We start from the raw sequence: 20,088 nt of genomic DNA, 5'->3' as shown, positions 1-20,088 counted from the left end.
ATCTTGTTACTGTCCAAAGTTTCATTGGTCTGGCTTTGGAGAGGAAATATAGTTTGGGGTTAAGATTTTACTCAAGCTTTTCTTTATGGAATTTCATGATCATGAAGTTGTGTTTTCATGGTGCTTTACTCTTCCCGCCAGCACCCGGTACCTGGCAGAGCCCGCGTGCGAGGTCCCGCTCTCCTTGGCTTGCCCCGGCAGGGCGGAGTCAGCAGAGCAGCCGCCGGCGCTGCCCCCGCGCGCTCCCTCCCGCGCTGCCTTTAATTTCGCAGCTTCCACCACCGGAAATTAGTCGAAGCCTGAGTGGACCCAGCCGCGAGCCGGCGAGCTCCACGCGGGGAGGGTGCGCCCACCGGTCCCGCCGGGCGCCCGCAGGACGCGCCGCCAGGGCCCTCTCCGCCGGGGGCTCGGCGCTCGCCCACCTCTTCCAAATTTAACCATTACCTAAATCCGAAGGGAAATGAGCAAACCTCTCGGATTGGGTGTCAAGGTATTTTCAGCCTCGTTGGGCGTATTTATCCCGAAGTGTTTCCACAACAAGCTATTTCGGGGCTGCAGGGCAGGTTTCGCTCTGCGGACGCCGTGGCCACTCGCCGGGCTCCAGGCCGGCGGCACCGCGGGCCGGTGATTCACAGTCCTGAGCTGGGGGTGGTGCAGCCCTAGCAGGGGGCGGGGTTGGGGGGGCATGGCAGGGGACGGATGCCAGAGGAGCAGGGAGGGTCCTCGGAGCTGTGCGCCCCCACCCCTCACTCGGCAGTCAATCTCTGTCCTGAATCTGTGGCTTCTCTCGCTGCGGAAGTCTCCCCGGAGCCAAGAATAGTTATTTTCTTTCGAGTCATTTCTAGTGCCTGAGCGTCCGGACCTCCAATTTCCCCCATCCCCCGCCGACCCACAGGGAGCGAACTGGGAGGACGACTAAGGGACACGCTGGAAAGGCCAGGCCCCCCGCACCCGCCTGGCCACTTGCGCAAAGTAGCGCGCCGGGCCGCCCGACCGGGGTTGGGAGCAGGTCTGGGAGGGCTGTGTGAACGACTCAATAACGCTCAGGAAGTGAAGCTTGTGGTTTTGGGGGCTGAGCTCGGAAGGAGATTTTTTTTTTTAAGGTCAGAGAGACAGAGCGGTCTCTTCCAAAAGCAAGATTTCGTTTGAAAACTCTCCTAGCGCGGTGCCCGCGCCCTGACCCCGCAGGTAGGTCCGCCAAGGTTGTTCTGCGCCTCCCGCCCTGGTGGGGGCGGCCGCGGGGACTCGCGGAGCACTGGCGCTGCGGGGGCGACCAGAGGGCGCGGGCGGGTTCCCACCTGCTGTGGACCGCCGTGCGGAGCCCCGAGAGCCCCGGCAGCTGGGTTAGGGCGAGACTCGAGCAGCGCGGCTGGAAACCTGGAGCCGGAGGCGCGCGGCAGGCAGCCTAGTGGTTCGGCAGGGGAGCCGAATCCACCCGGGAAGGAAGCATCTGGTGGGAGGCCGCGGCAGCTGCGCTCGGAGGCCACCCCCTCAGCGCCCTCGGCTCCCGCCTTCCCGGGCTGGGACGTTGAGGAGAGGCCTCAGCTCGCGGAGGGTCTGCCCCGCCTCCCGCGCCAGCTGCAGTGCGGGGTTACCTTCCCACGCGCTCGGCGGTGGCCCGGCGCCGCTACCTCCCCCGCCTCCGTCCCTCCCGACAGGAATCAGCGAAGCGGGCCGGACTGTGAGAGAGGCGCGCGCTTACAGCCCGGGTGGGAAGGCGGCCTCCACGTCCGCCTGGTCCCTCGCGGCTCTAGCCCAGACCCAGCTCTGGCTCTGACAGCTCCCCCGTCCCCATCGGTCCCGCTCACAGCCAACGCGTGTCCCAGCCGCAGCGGGACCCTCGGGACAACGCCACTCCGTTTTTCTTTTCTTCTGAGTTTCGCGGCTGTTTAAAGAATTGGGTTTGGGGTTTGTGGCATCTAATTGTACGGCCGAGAAGTGCAGGAAGCGGCAAAGCTCTAGCCCCGGGAGCCAACCCTGACGGAGGCGGATGGCACCCTAGTCCCTAGGGGCATTCTGGCGCTTAGGTCACGGAAACGTCGTTGGTGCCCCGCGACACGTCCCAGGCGTCTTTTCTCCCACGTCTGTTCCCATTCCTCCAGAGAAGGGGACACAATGGGGCTGGGGATCTGAAGCAGGAGGCCTGCACCCTACGGGGACCGAGGCCGCTAGAACTCGTTTTGAGCCGACAGCTCCGAAAGACAGACGTAGACTCTGTGGCCTGCGTCTTGCCTAGGAAGCCGAGCAGCTCTTAGTACAGCAGTGGAAACAGCACGAAGCTGGGGGACTGAGGGTCCTGCCCCCAGCACCCTTGTTTCTGAACCAACCGAAGCCATCGAGAACTGCTGTACCGCAGCTCACGTGTGAACCGGGTCCCCATCGCCTTCACCCCGGGAGGAAGGCAGATTCGTTTACCCCAGACCACCTTGACTGTGGGGGCCCGCCCCCCGGAGCCGGCTGGAGCCGAGGCTGGCGCAGCCCCGCCCTCCCGCCGGGCTCAGATTTCGACCTGGGATTAGGTGAACTGATTGGGGGTGAATGAGAGCGGCCCCCTGGGCGGCTTGGCCGACCCTCGCCCTCTGCCAGTGCAGCCTGCGTCCTCTGGCGTCGTGTCTTACTTGTCTGCTAAATTATCAGTGCACCACCGATTCGGGACACCTAGCATTTCCCAGTCAGTGTTCGTGGATCGGGCTTCACTTCCGTAGGACAAGATTTTTTGGTGAGAAGAATGGAAAGTGCTTTTTCCCGGGACCTGATTCCCGAGGTTAGGTCTCCATGGTCTGGGATGGCTCGCCGCCACCTCAGGTGGTGCCCGCAGCACTCGGGAGTCCGGGGCCAAAGTTTCTCCTACGTGGGGCACAAGTGAGGGGCAACAGGGATCACCCGGATGCGAATTTCTCCTGAGGTGGGGATTGGTCGTCTGTTACTCCCCTCACTTTCCTGTCCCTTTGCTGGGGTCCCAACACCGCCGCCCCTGTTTTGTGTTTCGTCCCTGCCCCGCCGCCTTTCACTCCGGTTTGTAGCTGGCTCTTGGAGGTCTTGGCTCCTTGCCCCTTCCGGGTCCTCGACCACTGGGCATCCCCGACCCCTAAACCGATTCTCGTTTTCCCGCCCTCCCTCGCCAGCCATAAAGCACAGCCAGGCAGGCAACGAGTAGCTGAGTTGAGGTGACCCACCCGATGGGAACTACGGCTCTCCAGAGAGTTTGCCGGAGCGAGCTTGGCTAGGAAGGGGGAGGAGCTGGGGGGCGTGAGCAGGGAGGAGGAAAGGGGCCCGAGCCAGGGCCCCGGGACAGGTTTTACCGCTGAGCTGTGTCAGTGGCGGCGGCGGCAACGGCGGCGGGTTCGCGCCACCTGTCCGAGTGCCACCTGGTAAGCGCGGCGCAGCGGGGCCAAGCCCCTCCTCCCATGGGCCCTCTGCGCTCCTCCCCGGCCGGTGCTCTCCCTCTGCCTGGGTGCCCAGTCCCCAGCACCTGAGAGTACTGACCCGCGTTTCCACCTGGTTTTCTTCCCCTCTCAGGTCTCCGCCGGGCTGTGGCTGAGCAAGCCTTCGGAGTGACTGTGGGTGACAGCGGCTCCAGGGACTCTTGGGGCGGAGTGGGGAAAGCCCCAGACCACCATGCCGCGCTCATTCCTCGTCAAGAGCAAGAAGGCGCACAGCTACCACCAGCCGCGCTCCCCAGGACCAGACTATTCCCTCCGTTTAGAAAATGTACCAGCACCCAGCCAAGCAGGTGCGAGGCGCGGGGCCCGGCAGGGCTGCTCCCGGGGACTCTGACTGCACATTGACACACCATTACCCGGGAGCTGGGAGGGGCTGCCCCAGCGTCCCCTAGGCTGCCGTTTTTGTTTCCTGCTGTCCTGGTTCCTCGGGGTTTGTCTCCTAGGTGCCACGGTCTCTCTGCGCCTGTCCTCAGATCCGAGATGGTTCCTGGCCAGGGTCTGGGTGGAGAGGGGAAGACGCTCCGGTGCCCTGGTCAGGGGGGTTGGGGGAACCTTCAGAACCCCCAGGCTCAACCAGTCCCAACCCGAGCCCCTCACCTGCCTCCTCTCTGCAGATAGCACTTCAAATGCAGGTGGGACGAAGGCGGAGCCCGGGGACCGTTTGTCCCCTGAATCGCAGCTGACCGAAGCCCCAGACAGAGCCTCCACATCCCCAGACAGCTGCGAGGGCAGCGTCTGTGAACGGAGCTCAGAGTTTGAGGACTTCTGGAGGCCCCCGTCACCCTCTGCGTCTCCAGGTAGGAACCCACTGGGAACTGCTGGGGCGGGAGCTGCAGGGACCGGGCAGTGTTTGGTGGGTGGGGGGGTGGTTTGGGGGTAGGGCGGATGGGAGCGATCTTGGGCGTAGAAATTCTAACGGGGAGTTGGAGAGTCTTTCCGGGAGGAGCGAGCTGATTCGTAGGGGAAGGAGGCCAGAAGGAGGCATCCGGCTTCTCTGGGACTTGGACAGCTTGCCCGCTGGGGCCGCTGCCTTCATCCTAGGAGGCGGGACCCTGGCTGCTCGTCGTTTGCGTGGAGCTGGCTGGCGACGGAAAACAAACCAGGGTTTTCGACTGGCTGCAACGCTGATGTTTCGTTTTCTGACCAGACTTGATTTTTTCATAAAGTGCTAGGATCCCACAATCTAGACCCCCGGACCTCAAACAAACGGAGAGGAGGGCAGTAAGGGCCAGGCAGAGGAGCTAGGCGCGGGGCAGGAGGGAGGTCCTAGGGTAGACGAAAATCTCAGCCCGCGGCTTGGTCTTCACAGGCGCAGATTGGGGCCCTGTTTCATTTTTCGTTTTGCCAGGTTGACCCAGCCTCAGGGACCTGCCCTCTAGGTTTCATTTCCAGCGAGCAATCCAGCTTCAGGCAAACGAAGTGACTGCACGTTGGGTGGGGGCGTCTCGGTCCCGGCCTGGGGAAGGAGTGAGCTAACCAGCCAGATTTTGACAAGGGCCGGTTATACCCAGAATGTTTGCTAGTTTTAAAAGATACCACCACCCGTCCCACAATCAGTGAGTTGACTTGGCTAAACCCATAGCTCCAGCGAATGTGTCTGGGAGCCGGCGGTGGGAGGATTCTTCCTGCCAGGGCGTCAAGTGGCCGGGCAAGGACTAGGTCCCAAACCCCTCGGAACGAAACTCTGGGTACAGCCTTTCACTGAAGTGGCCAGCCTGAAATGGAGTGAGTGTGTGTGTGTGTGTGTGTGTGTGTAAATGCCGTATGCACTCACGTGCGTTGGGTCACTAGTTTTAGCAAAATTCATGTGAGTGGGAGCGTAGCAGGGTGAGAATTCAGAGCTGTCTCTTTGCAGGTGGTGGCAAAACCTTATGAGATATACAGTTATTCTCTGAGAAATTCGGGTTCCCCACCTCCATCAAACTATAACAGGAATTGGGAGTATTTGGCGGGCAGCTTAAGCCCAAAAGCCCCCTTCCTGCTGCCCCTTTGCTGTGTACACTGGGCATTTAACTTTGTGAAACCTTAATACCTTCCGGTTTATTCAGATACCAACCTTTCGGGTAGTTCGAGGCCGCATTTATGGACCCTCTCCCTCCTTCCTCGTGGATTCGGGGAATAAAAAGAATTTGAGTGGGAACATGTAGGGGCTGGGAGAATGCCTGCGCTGCTGGCTGGACCCTTCGCCCACGAGTGCTGTGCGAGGCCGAATGGGGCATTTAGTGACGTGACCTTCCCCATAGGATCTCCAGGTGCGCAGGTTCAGCCAGAAAAGATCCTCAGAACGCCAAGCGCCTCAGCTGCCCTCGCACAAAATTTACGACCTCTCCCGAGGTCTTTTCAATGATGTATTTGCTGCTCTGCCTCCTCTAGTGGCCGGCAAGGCCCCAGGGCCTGGGCCGCATTTTACCCTGGGGTGGGCCTGGCGCCTGGAGCACGCAGTGTCCTACCAGAGCTGGGTGCCCCGCAGTCCGCGAACAGGCCACACCCGCAGCTGCAGAGCTGCAGCCCGGCGGCCTCCGCTCTGCCCTCTGAAGCCTGACCGGCCGCTCCCTTGTGCCTCCACAGCCTCGGAGAAGTCGATGTGCCCGTCAATGGACGAAGCCCAGCCCTTCCCCCTGCCTTTCAAACCGTATTCATGGAGCGGCCTGGCGGGTTCTGACCTGCGGCACCTGGTGCAGAGCTACCGACCTTGCGGGGCCCTGGAGCGCGGCGCCGGCCTGGGCCTCTTCTGTGAATCCGCCCCGGAGCCAGGCCACCCGGCCACGCTGTACGGCCCGAAGCGGGCAGCGGGCGGCGTGGGGGCCGGGGCTCCAGGGAGCTGCAGCTCAGGGGCCGGGGCCGCCGCCAGCCCTGGCCTAGGGCTCTACGGCGACTTCGGGTCCGCGGCGGCCGGGTTGTACGAGCGGCCCACTGCAGCCGCGGGCTTGCTGTACCCGGAGCGTGGCCATGGGCTGCGCGCGGACAAAGGCGCCGGCGTCAAGGTGGAGTCTGAGCTGCTGTGCACCCGGCTGCTGCTGGGCGGCGGCTCCTACAAGTGCATCAAGTGCAGCAAGGTGAGGCGTCCGAGCTCCCCGCGTCGCCCGCCCTGCGCCTGCTTCCCCGCCCCGCGCCCCGCGGCCCCGCTCAGCGGCCTTCTCCCCGGCCCCACCCGCCTCAGGTGTTCTCCACGCCTCATGGGCTCGAGGTGCACGTGCGCAGGTCCCACAGCGGTACCAGACCCTTTGCCTGCGAGATGTGCGGCAAGACCTTCGGGCACGCGGTGAGCCTGGAGCAGCACAAAGCCGTGCACTCGCAGGTAAGCCCCGGGCGCGCCGCTGCGAGCGGCCTCGCTCAGGTTTTTTGCACCCTGGGGTCTTCTGCATCTCCTAGGTGCAGCGCCAGCCGCTCGCTCTTGCCTGGAAGTTTTCTCCCTGACTGCCCCCAGTTTCCTCCCCCAGCCCTTCCGCTGCGTCTCCTTGCCCTGGGAAAGATAACGTTCCCTACACACACGTGGCCGGCTTAGGTCTTGAGGCAGCCCTAGATTTTGGTGTCACATCACTGTGAGCCTGGAGAGTGCGATCCTGGGCTTGAAGAAGGTTTGTATGCACTGATTCGTGCTGCTGATATGTCAGACTTATTAGCTCTATTTCTCTGAGCCTTTTTTTTTTTTTTTTTTTTTTTTTTTTGAGACGGACTCTTGCTCTGTCGCCCAGGCTGGGAAGTGCACACAATCTCGGCTCACTGCAACTTCCGCCTTCTGGGTTCAAGCGATTCTCCCGCCTCAGCCTCCTGAGTAGCCGGAATTACAGGCGCATGCTATCACGCCCGGCTAATTTTGTGTTTTTAGTAGAGCTGGAGTTTCTCCATGTTGGTCAAGCTGGTCTCAAACTCCTAACCTCGTGATCTGTCTGCCTCGGCCTCCCAAATTGCTGGGATTACAGGCGTGAACCACCGTGTACCCAGCCGTGCCTATTCTTTTCACCAAATGGTTGTTACTTAATTTGCATTGACCCCTCCCGACTGAAAAGGTGGGATCTCAGCTCATTTAGAGTATACAGTAGCATATTTACCTTGCTATTCTCTCTCCCTTCCCCTCCCCTCCTCTCTTTTGTTTTTGAGACAGAGTGTAGCTCTGTTGCCCAGGCTGGAGTGCAGTGGCACAATCTCTGCTCACTGCAACCTCCCCCTGCCAGTTTAAAGTGATTCTTGTGCCTTGGCCTCCCAAGTAGCTGGGATTACAGGCACACGTCACAGTTAATTTTTTTTTTTTTTTTTTTTTTTTTTTTTTGAGACAGAGTCTCACTCTGTCACTCAGGCTGGAGGGCAGTGGCACCATCGCAGCCCACTGCAAGCTTCACTCCCCGGGTTCAAGTGATTCTCCTGCCTCAGCCTCCCAGGTACCTGGAATTACAGGCAGCCGCCACCACACCCGGCTAATTTTGTATTTTTAGTAGAGATAGAGTTTCACCATGTTGGCCATGCTGGTCTCCAAATCCTGGCCTCAAGTGATCTGCCCATCTCACCTCCCAAAGTGCTGGGATTACAGGCCTCAGCCACCACACCCCGCCCCTGCTATTCTTTCATGAATAAATATTTGTTGCCTAACTTCCAGGTGCCAAGTACTTAAGAATCCTATAGCACATCAGGTCCTTGACAGCATGCTCACGTGAAGATTGCAGTTTAGCTGAGAGATGGAGAGTAGATGAGCAAATAAATATAACAATAGCTATGACAGGAGAATGCTATGACAGGAGAAGGCTAAAAAGAATATCAGCCCATCTCCCCCAGAACCCACACTGGCTGGGGGAGGAGGCATCTGAAGTGACTGAGGTCTAAGCCTCCTGTTGAAGAGGGTGGAGAAGTGTGTGTTAATGGTGTCAAAAAAAGCAGGGTGTGGATATGTTTTTGCCATGGGGTGTGGAAGATTGTGGGTAAAGAATGTTTTGGTAGAAAAAGTGTTCAAGGGACGGGTACAGTGGCTCATGCCTGTAATCCCAGTACTTTGGGAGGCTGAGATGGGCGAACTACTTGAGACCAGGAGTTCGAGACCAGCCTGGCCAACATGGTGAAACTCCGTCTCTGCTAAAAATACAAAAATTAGTAGGGTGTGGTGGTGGCGCCTGTAATCCTAGCTACTTGGGAGGCTGAGACACAAGAATTGCTTGAACTTGGGAGACGAAGGTTGCAGTGAGCTGAGATCATGCCACTGTACTCCAGCCTGGGTGACAGAGGAGACTTTGTCTCAAAAAAAAAAAAAAAGAAAAAGTGTTGAAGGGATTTTAGGGTCAGCTCAGGGGCGAGGAGAGCAGCAGTCTAGGTGACCGCAGGAGTACCACATCTCTCTCTCTCTGCAGGAACGGAGCTTTGACTGTAAGATCTGTGGCAAGAGCTTCAAGAGGTCATCCACCCTGTCCACGCACCTGCTCATCCACTCAGACACCCGGCCCTACCCCTGTCAGTACTGTGGCAAGAGGTTCCACCAGAAGTCAGACATGAAGAAACACACCTTCATCCACACTGGTGAGCTGAAGGCCCTTGGCTTGTAGGAAACATCCCGAGGCCAGCGTAACTCACCTTCTCTGATTTCTGGCCCCAGTGAGTGGTGGATGAGACCTTCCTGATGGAGTTAATCACTGCTCTGTGTTAAAGAAAACAAAGGGGTGGGTTCTTAAGTTCATTTATAGACGTAAATCTCCCCAGAGCCACCTTGATTTGGGGTTGTGTCTCAAAGGCTACTCAGCAGGTCAGCTCACAGTTTCTCTCTTCTTGGAAGGAACATTTTCCTCTAGGTTGGCAGCTGCTTCCACTGCTGCCTGCTCTGGGTGAAATATGAAGCTCCAGGGTCCTCTTAGAGATCTGCTCTAAAGAGCAAAGAGAGTTACTCTAAAGCTTACCTAGAGATTGAGGACTTTCTTTAACCACCTGGCCTTTTGTGGGAGGGATTCATGTGGCCTCTTTAGCTGCATTTTTAGGAGTCTGAGAGCTTATTGTGATTGAGGAGGAACAAATAATGACAGATGTGATTAAACTCTCTGCTGAGCATTTCTAAAATGCATTATTTCATTTTATGATCACAACAACTCTTGGAGGTAGAGACTACTCCTTCTCCCCATTTTAGAGATGAAAAAAATGAGGCCAGGTAATCTACCCAGGGTCACACTGCTAGCAAATGACAGGGTCAGAGCTCAAATTCAGGTCTGACCTCTCAAATGTCCACTCTTGACCACTGTTTATTGTATTCTATGTTTAGAGTCATGAGGGTTGGTAGACATAGAAAGCTTCTGTTCACTTATTGCTCTTTTCAAAATATCTGCAAGTTTATGCCATAATAATAATTCCTTACCTATTATAATGCTTTATAATTTATTTATTTATTTATTTATTTATTTATTTATTTATTTTTTTTTTTTTTGAGATGGAGTTTCGCTCTTGTTACCCAGGCTGGAGTGCAATGGAGGGATCTCGGCTCACCGCAACCTCCGCCTCCTGGGTTCAGGCAATTCTCCTGCCTCAGCCTCCTGAGTAGCTGGGATTACAGGCACGCGCCACCATGCCCAGCTAATTTTTTGTATTTTTAGTAGATACGGGGTTTCACCGTGTTGGCCAGGATGGTCTCGATCTCTTGACCTCATGATCCACCCGCCTCAGCCTCCCAAAGTGCTGGGATTACAGGCTTGAGCCACCGCACCTGGCCCAATGCTTTATAATTTACAAAGTACTTTCAAATCTATCATTTCATTTGATTCTTAATGCTACTCAATAAAGTAGAATGAGCCACTCTTAGCATCCTGAAACTCAGGAAGAGTGAATGATTTATCAAAAGTCAGACTGAGCGAATAATGGAGCCATGTAATGCTCTGGCTTCTAATTCTGGACTCTTTGCCTAACACTTTGTGTGTGGGTGGGAGCTTCAATGCCAAGAACACTCTAATAGTGAAAGACATTTACATGAGACCCAGAATTTCTGAAAATTGTATTGCAGAATATGAATACTGATTTAGAACAAATCACAGTGTATTCTAAACACCCACCCTTGATGTTTATAAATATGCTTGGGTAATGTATATATTTCCATTGAAAACCCAGAAAAGTAGTCTACTTTAATCATTCCCTCTTACCTGAAATTTCCATGTAATTCACTCCTTATAAGTAAGGTATTCAGGACACTTATCAAAATGCAACTAGGATCTTGACTGAATAAAACATTAAGCCCTTATCAAACATTTACATTATACCTAGAATTTGTTTCTCAGATTTGTTTGACCCTAAAGGGATAGAATACGTTTTGATGGGTTGTTTCTTATCGAGGAAATCCAAAGCGTGAAAACAGAAAATAGTGTATCAAGGGGTACAGAGTGTTCCTCAAAAACAAACATCATCTATTTTATAATTTTTTCCAAGGCTGAGCCCTGACTAAAATGCCATGCTGGGGCTATTTGGAAATTCATGCCATTTAACCAACAACACATGAGATGGGGAAAAAGACAAAACCTTTTTGTGTTCTCTGATTTATTAATTTGTGGTAAAGAATTGCTGGTATATAAAGAATCATGTGACTAACCTCATAAAATGAAAGAAAAATCAAGACAGAAAAATATCAGCTACCTTAAGAAATACTTTGTGGCCCAAATGTGGATTTTTAAAATAAGATATTGAAAAATGTATCCTGGACATGTACCCTGGAACTTAAAATTTAAAAAGAAAGAAAGAAAAATGTCCATGTTAAGATGTTTTTCAGATATACTCTGCTGTCCTTCAAGAAAAAGAAAGAAGACAGGCTCACTGGTCCATACAAACTAACATCCACTTGGAAATTCAGATTTGAAAACTTCCTCTGAATTAGAACGGAGTCACACGGTTTTAGGACAGCTTCCCCCTCCCCTTCCTGTTGAACATCTGCTCTGGGTGTTCACAGCTTATAAAGTCAGGGGAGCCCTCCCTGGGGTAGATTCAGCTGGGGAGGGCACGTGGCCTTTGCTCTGCTTCCGTTTAGCAGGAAACGGTTTGAGGCCTTTGGCTGGGAACCCCCACTCAGGCCTTTGGCTGGGAACCTCTCTTTCACCTGGTGCACCCATGGTGCTTCCAGGGACTCGCATTGCAGACTGGGAGTCAGTTCATGTTGCAACACGTCACCCTCCAAGTTGCTTGAAGGCCTTAGACTGTGGTGCAGCCAGCTGCTGCTAAGAGCGCGTGGGTCACAGTGGGTCCCCTCTAGCTTTATCATAGGCTCATATTTTCTCCCCTCCCCCTCCCATCCCCACAGGTGAGAAGCCCCACAAGTGCCAGGTGTGTGGCAAGGCATTCAGCCAGAGCTCCAACCTCATCACCCACAGCCGCAAACACACAGGCTTCAAACCCTTTGGCTGTGACCTTTGTGGGAAGGGTTTCCAGAGGAAGGTGGACCTCCGGAGGCACCGGGAGACGCAGCACGGGCTCAAATGAGCACCCTGGCTGGCTGCAAGCAGCAGCTACACCACACTACAGAGGGCAGCCTCCCTGCCTGCCATCACTCCCTCCTGATTTTGCAGGCCCCAGGTCCAGTCTGCAGATCCCGCCAGGGTGTTCCTCCTTTGCCTTACCTCCTGGAGCTGCCAGAGGAGATGAGGTACCTTTTCAAGTGCAGCCCAGAGTAAGAATCAAGTGACTCTCTAGGCTTCAGACACAAATAGGCTCCTCTACACCTGAAGACAAAGGCATAGTCAAATGGGGACCAGAAGAAATCTTAGCCCTCGCATTCCTTCCCATTTCCAGCACTAATCTAGACAGGAATGTCCTTTAGGGTTCTTCCCTCCCCTTCCTGACCTACTCCAGTCATTTGTGTGGAAGAGGAGGACTCATCATTTACAAGGTGGACACATGCTAATATTTTTATCTAGAAAGAAGAATGAGTGTTAAATTTTATTTTTTTTCTTCTGGGGCGTCTGTTGACCCCCTTCTTTTGGGTGCTGCCTATAAATCTTGGAGGAATCATTTCTCTTCCTCAAAGACTGACTCGGAAACTGATTTTGGGAAGTTTAATACTTTTGAAGTCATGAGATGCACCATCAAGGCTACCCCAAGAAGGAGCAGAAGAGAAGTTGGTGATGGGAGGGGATTAGAGGTCCTCCCTTCAGGAGGCCTGTGAAGGCTTCATCAATGGAGGTAAAAGCACAAGCAATGCCTGTGGCCAAGATGTCATTCATTGACTCAGCACATGTTCATGGATCACTGGCTATCGAGGTACCAAGCGCCATGCTAGGTACCGGGGAAGAGAGACTGAAGTCACAACTCCTGACTCTGCTCCTCAAAATCCAACAGTTGCACCTCCAAGTGGCTGGGTCTGTTCTTACCCTTGGAGAGAATTCTGAGAAGACAACACAGAATTGTAAATCTTCCCTTTTGACCCTTTTGGATTTTATCAGGTGTAAACAAAAAGCAGCTGAACAGTTACTTCAAAGATATGTGTGTATATTCAGTTTTTTATTGTTAAGCTGATAGTTTAAAGATGTCTGAGCTAGCAGGCATGTGGAAGTGAAGGCTCTGTCTTCAACTCTTTGACCCTTCATGTGTATCATAGAGAGGGTAAAAAGTGGTATTTTCAGTTTGATGAGGTTGGTAAATGTTTTTAGATCTTCTGGTATGCATTATGTTTATTAATACATATTTATTAGAGTGATGTTTTAAGTTAATAAACTATTAAGACTATTACAGATTGCCTTTCCTTTAGGAAAGGAATTTGGGGAAGACCTTTGTTTTAGTCTGGGGTGGGGGGAAGCTGGCACTGCAGGAAACTGCAGTAGAGTATAAAAGAGAAGCAGATGAGCTAACATCCAGAAGAGTGTAAAATCCAGTTGCTTTGGTTTTTCATATACTTTCTCCTTTGTTTCTACCCCTCAGAGATACTTCTTTAACAAGACAAAAACTAGGAGGTGTAGAAAACTAAGCTCCTACTTTGTAGAGCCCCTGATGGTTCCACAGGCACATAAGTACGCTCTTTCCTCTAAAAATTTCAACATAATTTTTTATGGGCCTGAAGACTCCCAGATGAATATAGAAATCACAGATCTTAGGTCTAGAGGTTTTAGTTTTAGTCACAGCTCTGTCACCAACACATCATGTGACTTGGGTAAATCTTTTGACTTCCCTGATACTGGTTTCCTTGACCAAGTAATGTGGAGACAGCTCTGTCATTGCAGTCCAACCCTGACTGCTTTGATTCTGTGAAAACTGGAAAGGAGAAAAAGTATGAGATTGGTTAGCTGCCTCCCCTAATGCAAGTAACAGATCTAAAGGTACATGAGGATCTGGGTTATTTCTGGTCTGTCCCACCTGTGGGAGCTTTTTATATCAGTCAGTCCTTTAAGAGAATGAAACCAGAATAAGGTCCTGCCCCAAATCCCTACTACTAGTGCTTTAACACCCAGCCAGATACTCAAGGTATGCATGGCTCATATTGAGGACCAGAAGATTGCCCATTTCCAACTCAAATCGATTTCACCTGTATGATTGAACACCGACTATGTGCTGGGCACTCTTCTAGGGGGTGGAGATACAGCAGTGAGGACAATGTCATATGAGTATTTATTTACTCATTGCTGAATCTTCAGTTCCTGGAATAGTGCCTGGCACACAGTAGGAGATCAATAAATATTTACTGAGATGGTAAGTGAATAAACAGAATATGAACTCCTGCTTCATCCTGTGGGCTGGCTCTGCTCTCTACAGCACAAAGGGAAGTGAGATTGCTTGAAAGCCTGGGAAACAAATAGAATCCACAGGACTTTCTCTCGGGTTGGTGGGAAAGCGGGGCTTGAATGTGCTTGTCTCTGGTGTCTCCAAATCTCAGTTCTTGGCTGTCCTCACCTGATTGCCAGCACCACGTCTCTCCATGTCAGTTTACTTTCATTCAGAATTTAAATGTGTTTACTCTGTAATGGAGTTTAAGATAGTTTTTCAGAACTGATGGATGATGAACAGTTGCAGCATCCAGGAACCACTTCCTAGTGTCCTGGGAGACAAACCTCCCAGTGAGTAAAGATGACAAAAACATCCTTCCCACAGAAGTCACCCTGCACACTGGTTGGTTATTTCCAACCTGGTTCGAAAAGTAAAGAAGTCGCACTGAGGGGTAAGTAAAACTGATTGAAATCTAGGCGTCTGTACTGCCCTGCTCTTCCCTCAGAACAGAACATTTGGTCCATTTTCATTATCCCCGTGTATGCTGTAAGTGAGGAATTGTAACTTTGATGTTAACTGTATGCCTTTTTTATTTTTTTTGGTAAAAAATGTATCTTGATATCCCCAGTTCAGAATCAAAACAAATTACTGTGCCTGTTACCGTGTGAAATTTGAAGATTGCAAATATCTCTCAATGTTATTACTTGACTCCATTAAAAATAGATTGTGAATATTCCATGTCACATTATTCATGAGGCAGGCTCTATGCCTTTTGTCTGCTGGAGTAACAGTAGAAAGGGTAACAAGAGACACCAGAGCACACCTTTGTTTCTTTCACTAAATTTTTAATAACACCTCCAGCTAGCCAGTTGGTGAAGCTCAGCTCTTGCATAAAAGTGGAAAAGCACAGCTATCTCTGAGAAGACCAACTCTTTCAGCAGCTAATTTGAGTTTGTGTTCATCTACACCAGACATGATTAAATTACCTATCAAGTGTGCTGAGCTATCAGGATTCAGGCCACATAAAAGGTGAATTTCATCTGATTGATTTGAGACACGAATGGAACAACTGAGTTTTAAAAGCCCCGCCTTAATTAAAGGGATAGCAGAGTATCATGCCCCGGTGAGTTCTTGACCGCCGTTGCCCTTGAAAACTGGGTGGTGATAGTGATTTGACCCCAGTCATTTTGTTGTGTGCCTGTTTGTTCAACCTGATCATTTAACAGAAAGAGATGAACTCAGAGGAAGAACTGAATGGACTTCACTAATTTTTACTGTGCATTTCTAGAACACTGTTTGTTTAAATCTGTGCTGCCATATTATTTCTACAGTAAAAACTTTTTAGGAAGTATATGTTTATTTTAACCGCCTTTTTCCATTCATTAAGTCAGATTTTAAAAATTAAAAAGTTTGGGCCGGGCGTGGTGGCTCACGCCTGTAATTCAAGCACTTTGGAGGCCAAGGCGGGAGGATCACCTGAGATCGGGAGTTCAAGACCAGTCTGACCAACATGGTGAAACCCCGTCTTTAAAAAAAAAAAAAGTTTAAGGAAATTGCACCCTAAATCCTTCCATCTTAAAAGTTTATGTTCTTTTTGTATGTGTTTCTTTCTGGTCTTTAGGCACATGTGTGTATATTTATATTTTATAATTTTTGTCTAGATAACTCTCTTATTATATAGACATATGTAAAACAGATATTTCACAATGAGAATTTGGACAATTTTGTGACCAAATTTTATTGAAATATTAGTGTTTTGTTGGGAATCTTGTCAATCATTGAGAAAAAGTCTTTTCTGAAGTTTAATTTTTTTTACTTTTTAAATAAGACATTTTAGGCATACTGGAAATTGCAGAGAATAATAAACGTTAGTGTACCCACCATTCTGCCATATTTACTTTAGATTTTACTTTTGAAATAACATGTTACAGATATAGTTGAATTTCTTATTGGAATATGTTCCTGCCTAGCCCCATATCCTTTCTTTTCTCCTCAGAGGCATCCGTTATTCCAAAATCAGTATATATAATTGCCATGAATGTTCGTATGCCTTTAATTGATACACAAGCCCATAACCAATATGTAATTTAGCATATTTTAACTTTATGTAAATGGATGGTAGTTTATGTATCCTTCTGCACCTTTTGGTTTTTTTGCTTAACATGTTGTTTTTGAGATGTATTCATGTTGATACGTGCAGTTTAGTTCCTTTATTTTAAATACTGCATATAGAATTCCACTGGATGAATGCTTGGTAATTTCTCTCTTCTCCTGTTGGGAGAGTTTGGGTCATTTCCAGGTTTTCCGATTACAAATGATTCTGAAGCAAACAACCTTTTACGTATCTCTTGTGAGAGATTCTTTAGGATGTATTCTTAGGAATGAAAATGCTGGATATTATCAAACTGCTCTTCAAAATGGTTTCTCCAATTTACAGGCTCCCTAACAATGTAGGAGAATTCCTGTTACTCCAAATCTTATCAACACTTGGTATTGTCAAACTTTAAACATGTCTGCCAATCAGATGGATGTGAAATGTCATTGTAATTTGCATTTCCTGATTCCTAGTGAGGTTGAGTATCTTTTCATAAGTTGATGGGCCTGACAGGTTTCCTTTCCTATGAAATGCCTCTTCAGGTACTTTGTCAATTTTTCTGTTGGTTGCTTGCTTTTTATCAATTTGTTATTTAAATATATTCTAAACACTCACTGTTTTGTGTTACATACTTATCTGAGTCTATGGTTTGCCTTTTCACTGTGAAGAGAGGATTTATTTGCTTGTTTTGTTTTTGTGTGTAATCAAATGTATTAGTCTTTTCCTCAATGGTTTATGCTTCTTACGTCTCAGTTAAGAACTCTTTCCCTAATTGGTAATCATAAGATTCCCTATATTTTCTTCTAAAAGTGTTTAAATTTCTGCTTGTAACATTAGGGTTTTTTGTTTGTTTGTTTGTTTGTTTGAGATAGAGTCTCACTCTGTCACCCAGGTTGGAGTGCAGTGGCGCGATCTCAGCTCACTGCAACCTTTGCTTCCCAGTTCAATCAATGCTCCTGCCTCAGCCTCCCAAGTAGCTGGGATTACAGTGGGCGCCACCACACCTGGCTTTGTATTTTTATTAGAACGGGGTTTCACCAATGGGCCAGGCTGGCCTCAAACTCCTGAGCTCAGGCAATCCGCCCACCTCAGCCTCACAAATTGCTAGGATTACAGGCATGAGCCACCATGCACAGCCAACAGTAGCTTTTTAATCCACTTGTATGTGTATAGTATACAATAAGAACCTAATTTTAAAAATTTTCTTCACCATTAATAATGTATAACCAATTATCCAAACATTATGTATTGCTATTTTCATCCTTTCCCTCTGATTGTAATGCCACCTCTGTCATATGTCAAGTTTCTATTTCTGTATGGTTCTATTTCCAGGCTTGCTGATTGGTTCCACTGGTCATTTTGTCTATCTCTATGCCAAAGCCATAGTGTCTTAAATAAATTAAGTGATAATAAACTCTTAATAGCTAGTAGGGAAGGCTGCCTTGTGACCTGTTTCATCCTCTTCAGGAATATCCTGGCTACTTTTGGCCCTTCATCTTGCATATGATAAACTCTGTTGTAATTTTGGTTTGTATTACATTTATTATTTAATTTAGGGAGAAGTGAAATTATTTTGATATTGATTCTTGCCATCCATATATTGATTATTTAGTCTTCTTTTATGTCTTTCAATAATACTTTGTTATTGTCTGCATAATTTAATTACTTTTTAAACTTTCTCTTTTTTTTTGTTTGCTTTTCTTTTCTTTTTTTTTTTTTTTTTATAAAGATGGGGTTTCAGGCTGGTCTTGAACTCCCGACCTCAGGTGATCCGCCCACCTTGGCCTCCAAGGTGCTTGGATTACAGGCTTGAGCCACCATGCCCAGTCTAAACTTCCTTTCTTAGTTCTTATTTTGAAAATTGAATTTTGTAATTATTCTTGTATGGGAACAAAATTAATTTTTCTATATGTTGATCTTGTATCCTGCAAGTTTGCTGAACCCTCTCTTTAGGTTTTGCAGATTATTTTAGATTTTCAGAGTGAGATGCTCAAGTGATAATGGCTTTATTTTGTCCTTTCCACCTTATTCTTGTCTTGCTGCACTGGCCAGGGCTGCACTGAATAGGGCTGAATAATAGGCATCTTTGTCTTCTTCCCTTATTCCAGGGAGTATTTTTAGTTTTTCACAACTTCATATGGTTTTTGGTAGATAACTTTTTTTAAAATGAGGTTAGGAATGGAATTTCTGTGTCTATTTGGTAAGAATTTCCATTTGTGCATGTGTGTTTTTAATCAATGGGTATTTAATTTTATTGTATGATTTTTCTGCATCTATTGAGAGAATCAATAGATTTTTAATCTTTTATCCTTTAATTTGTCAACATGGCAAATGATATTTATAATTTTCTCTAATGTTTTAAGTTATACTTGCATTATTAGGGGAATAAACTCCCAGCTAGAGGGAGCAAACTCCGACTTAGTCATTTAAGCCACATTGCAGATTTGGTTTGCTGACCTTTACTTAGGATTTTTGCATTTATACTGATTAGTGAAATTGGCTTATAATTTTTATTTCTTATACTGTTTAAGGTTTAATATGTCTCAAAATGAACAGGGTAATATTTCTTCTTTTTCTGTTTTCTGGATCAATGTGTGAAGGACTGGGATTATATTTTCTTTAATGTTTGATAGAACTCACCTGGGATTTTTTTGATTAGGGATAGCAAAGAGGAGGGTATATTTAAGGTTTAGTGACTATAGGTCTATTAAGATTTTTAATTTTTTTCTTAAACATGCTGTATCATATATATATGTGTATACATATATTTATATATATATATGTAAGCATATTTATAAGTATTCAAATTAATTCTTCTAAGTATCCAAATTAATTCCCACATTTTGTAGACTTCTTTGATTTTTAAAAAATGTCTACTCGGCCAGGTGTGGTGGCTCACGCCTGTAATCCCAGCACTTTGGAAGGCCGAGGCAGGCGGATTGCCTGAGGTCAGGAGTTTGAGACCATCCTGGCTAACAAAAAAATTAAAAGAATTAATTAATTAATTTTAAAAAAAGTCTACTCTACCTATAATTATGTTCAATTTTTCTTTCCAATATTGTTCATTTGTATCTTTATCTTTTTGCTTTAATATTGCCAAAGGTTCCTATTTTATTAGTTTTTGCAGTATATTTTCATTGTCATTAATTTCTATATCTTACCTAACAATATTTCTTATTTGACAGATGTATTATTTAAAAGTACATTTAAAATTTCTAAACTTCTCTGCCTTAGAGTTGCAAAATAAAATTTTAAACACATTTTTTCAGTAACTTTTTGTGATTTATAATTTATATTTTGATTAGAGAACATGACTTTCATGATATTAATTCTCTAATATTTGTTAAGATTTATTTTGTAGCCTTCTCTGTGGTCAGTTTTTATAGACAATGTGTGCTTGAAAAGAATGTGTATATTCTAATTGCCAAGTGCAAGTTCTATATATGTCTGTTAGATTATATTGTTCAGATTTTCTATATCCTAAATAATTTTGGTCTGCTTAATCAACCAATCACTGAGAGAGATAGGTTTAAATCTCTTATGGTGATTATTAAGGTATACATTTCTCCTTTGAGTTCTTTTTTCCATGTGAGTTTGAGAAAATCTCCTTTGAATTCTGTTAATTCTTTTACCTATTTTGAGGCTTGTTATTAGGTGCAAAAATTTTCAACTATTATGTGTTCCTGGTGAATGCTTCCTTTTTTATCCTCATTCTATTGTACTCATTGTCTTTAGTTTTTTGTTTGGTTGGTTAGATCACCAGGTCAGGAGTTCAAGACCAGCCTGGCCAAGATGGTGAAATCCTGTCTAAAAAAAAAAAGTAAAAGAGAAAAAAAATTACACACACACACACACACACTCACACACAGAGGAGAGAAAAGTACTCACTCTGCCCAAAAGAATAAGATGCTT

The 20,088-nt window shown here is 48.0% G+C and overlaps 1 protein-coding gene across 6 annotated transcripts in view; it reads left to right on the top strand.

Moving 5' to 3' along the window:
• Positions 1-290: 290 nt before the first annotated feature.
• Positions 291-20,088, top strand: part of GFI1 (growth factor independent 1 transcriptional repressor) — a 31,155-nt gene continuing 11,357 nt past the window's right edge. The window contains exons 1-8 of one of the 6 annotated variants that reach the window (XM_064371159.1): positions 1,111-1,188; positions 3,520-3,733; positions 4,058-4,240; positions 6,012-6,499; positions 6,604-6,741; positions 8,780-8,945; positions 11,689-14,532; positions 15,053-15,204. In XM_064371159.1, coding sequence (XP_064227229.1) covers positions 3,619-3,733; positions 4,058-4,240; positions 6,012-6,499; positions 6,604-6,741; positions 8,780-8,945; positions 11,689-11,867 — 1,269 coding nt within the window. In that variant the 5' untranslated portion in view covers positions 1,111-1,188; positions 3,520-3,618 and the 3' untranslated portion in view covers positions 11,868-14,532; positions 15,053-15,204. The other 5 variants (XM_012435442.2, XM_012435440.2, XM_064371160.1 and 2 more) reach the window with 5 other exon arrangements.

Source organism: Aotus nancymaae, unplaced genomic scaffold (genome assembly GCF_030222135.1).
Source record: "Aotus nancymaae isolate 86718 unplaced genomic scaffold, 86718_ANA_hifiasm-v0.15.2.pri h1tg000122l, whole genome shotgun sequence".
Classification (NCBI taxonomy): Eukaryota; Metazoa; Chordata; class Mammalia; order Primates; family Aotidae; genus Aotus; species Aotus nancymaae.
This window is presented reverse-complemented; position numbering and strand designations above follow the sequence as displayed.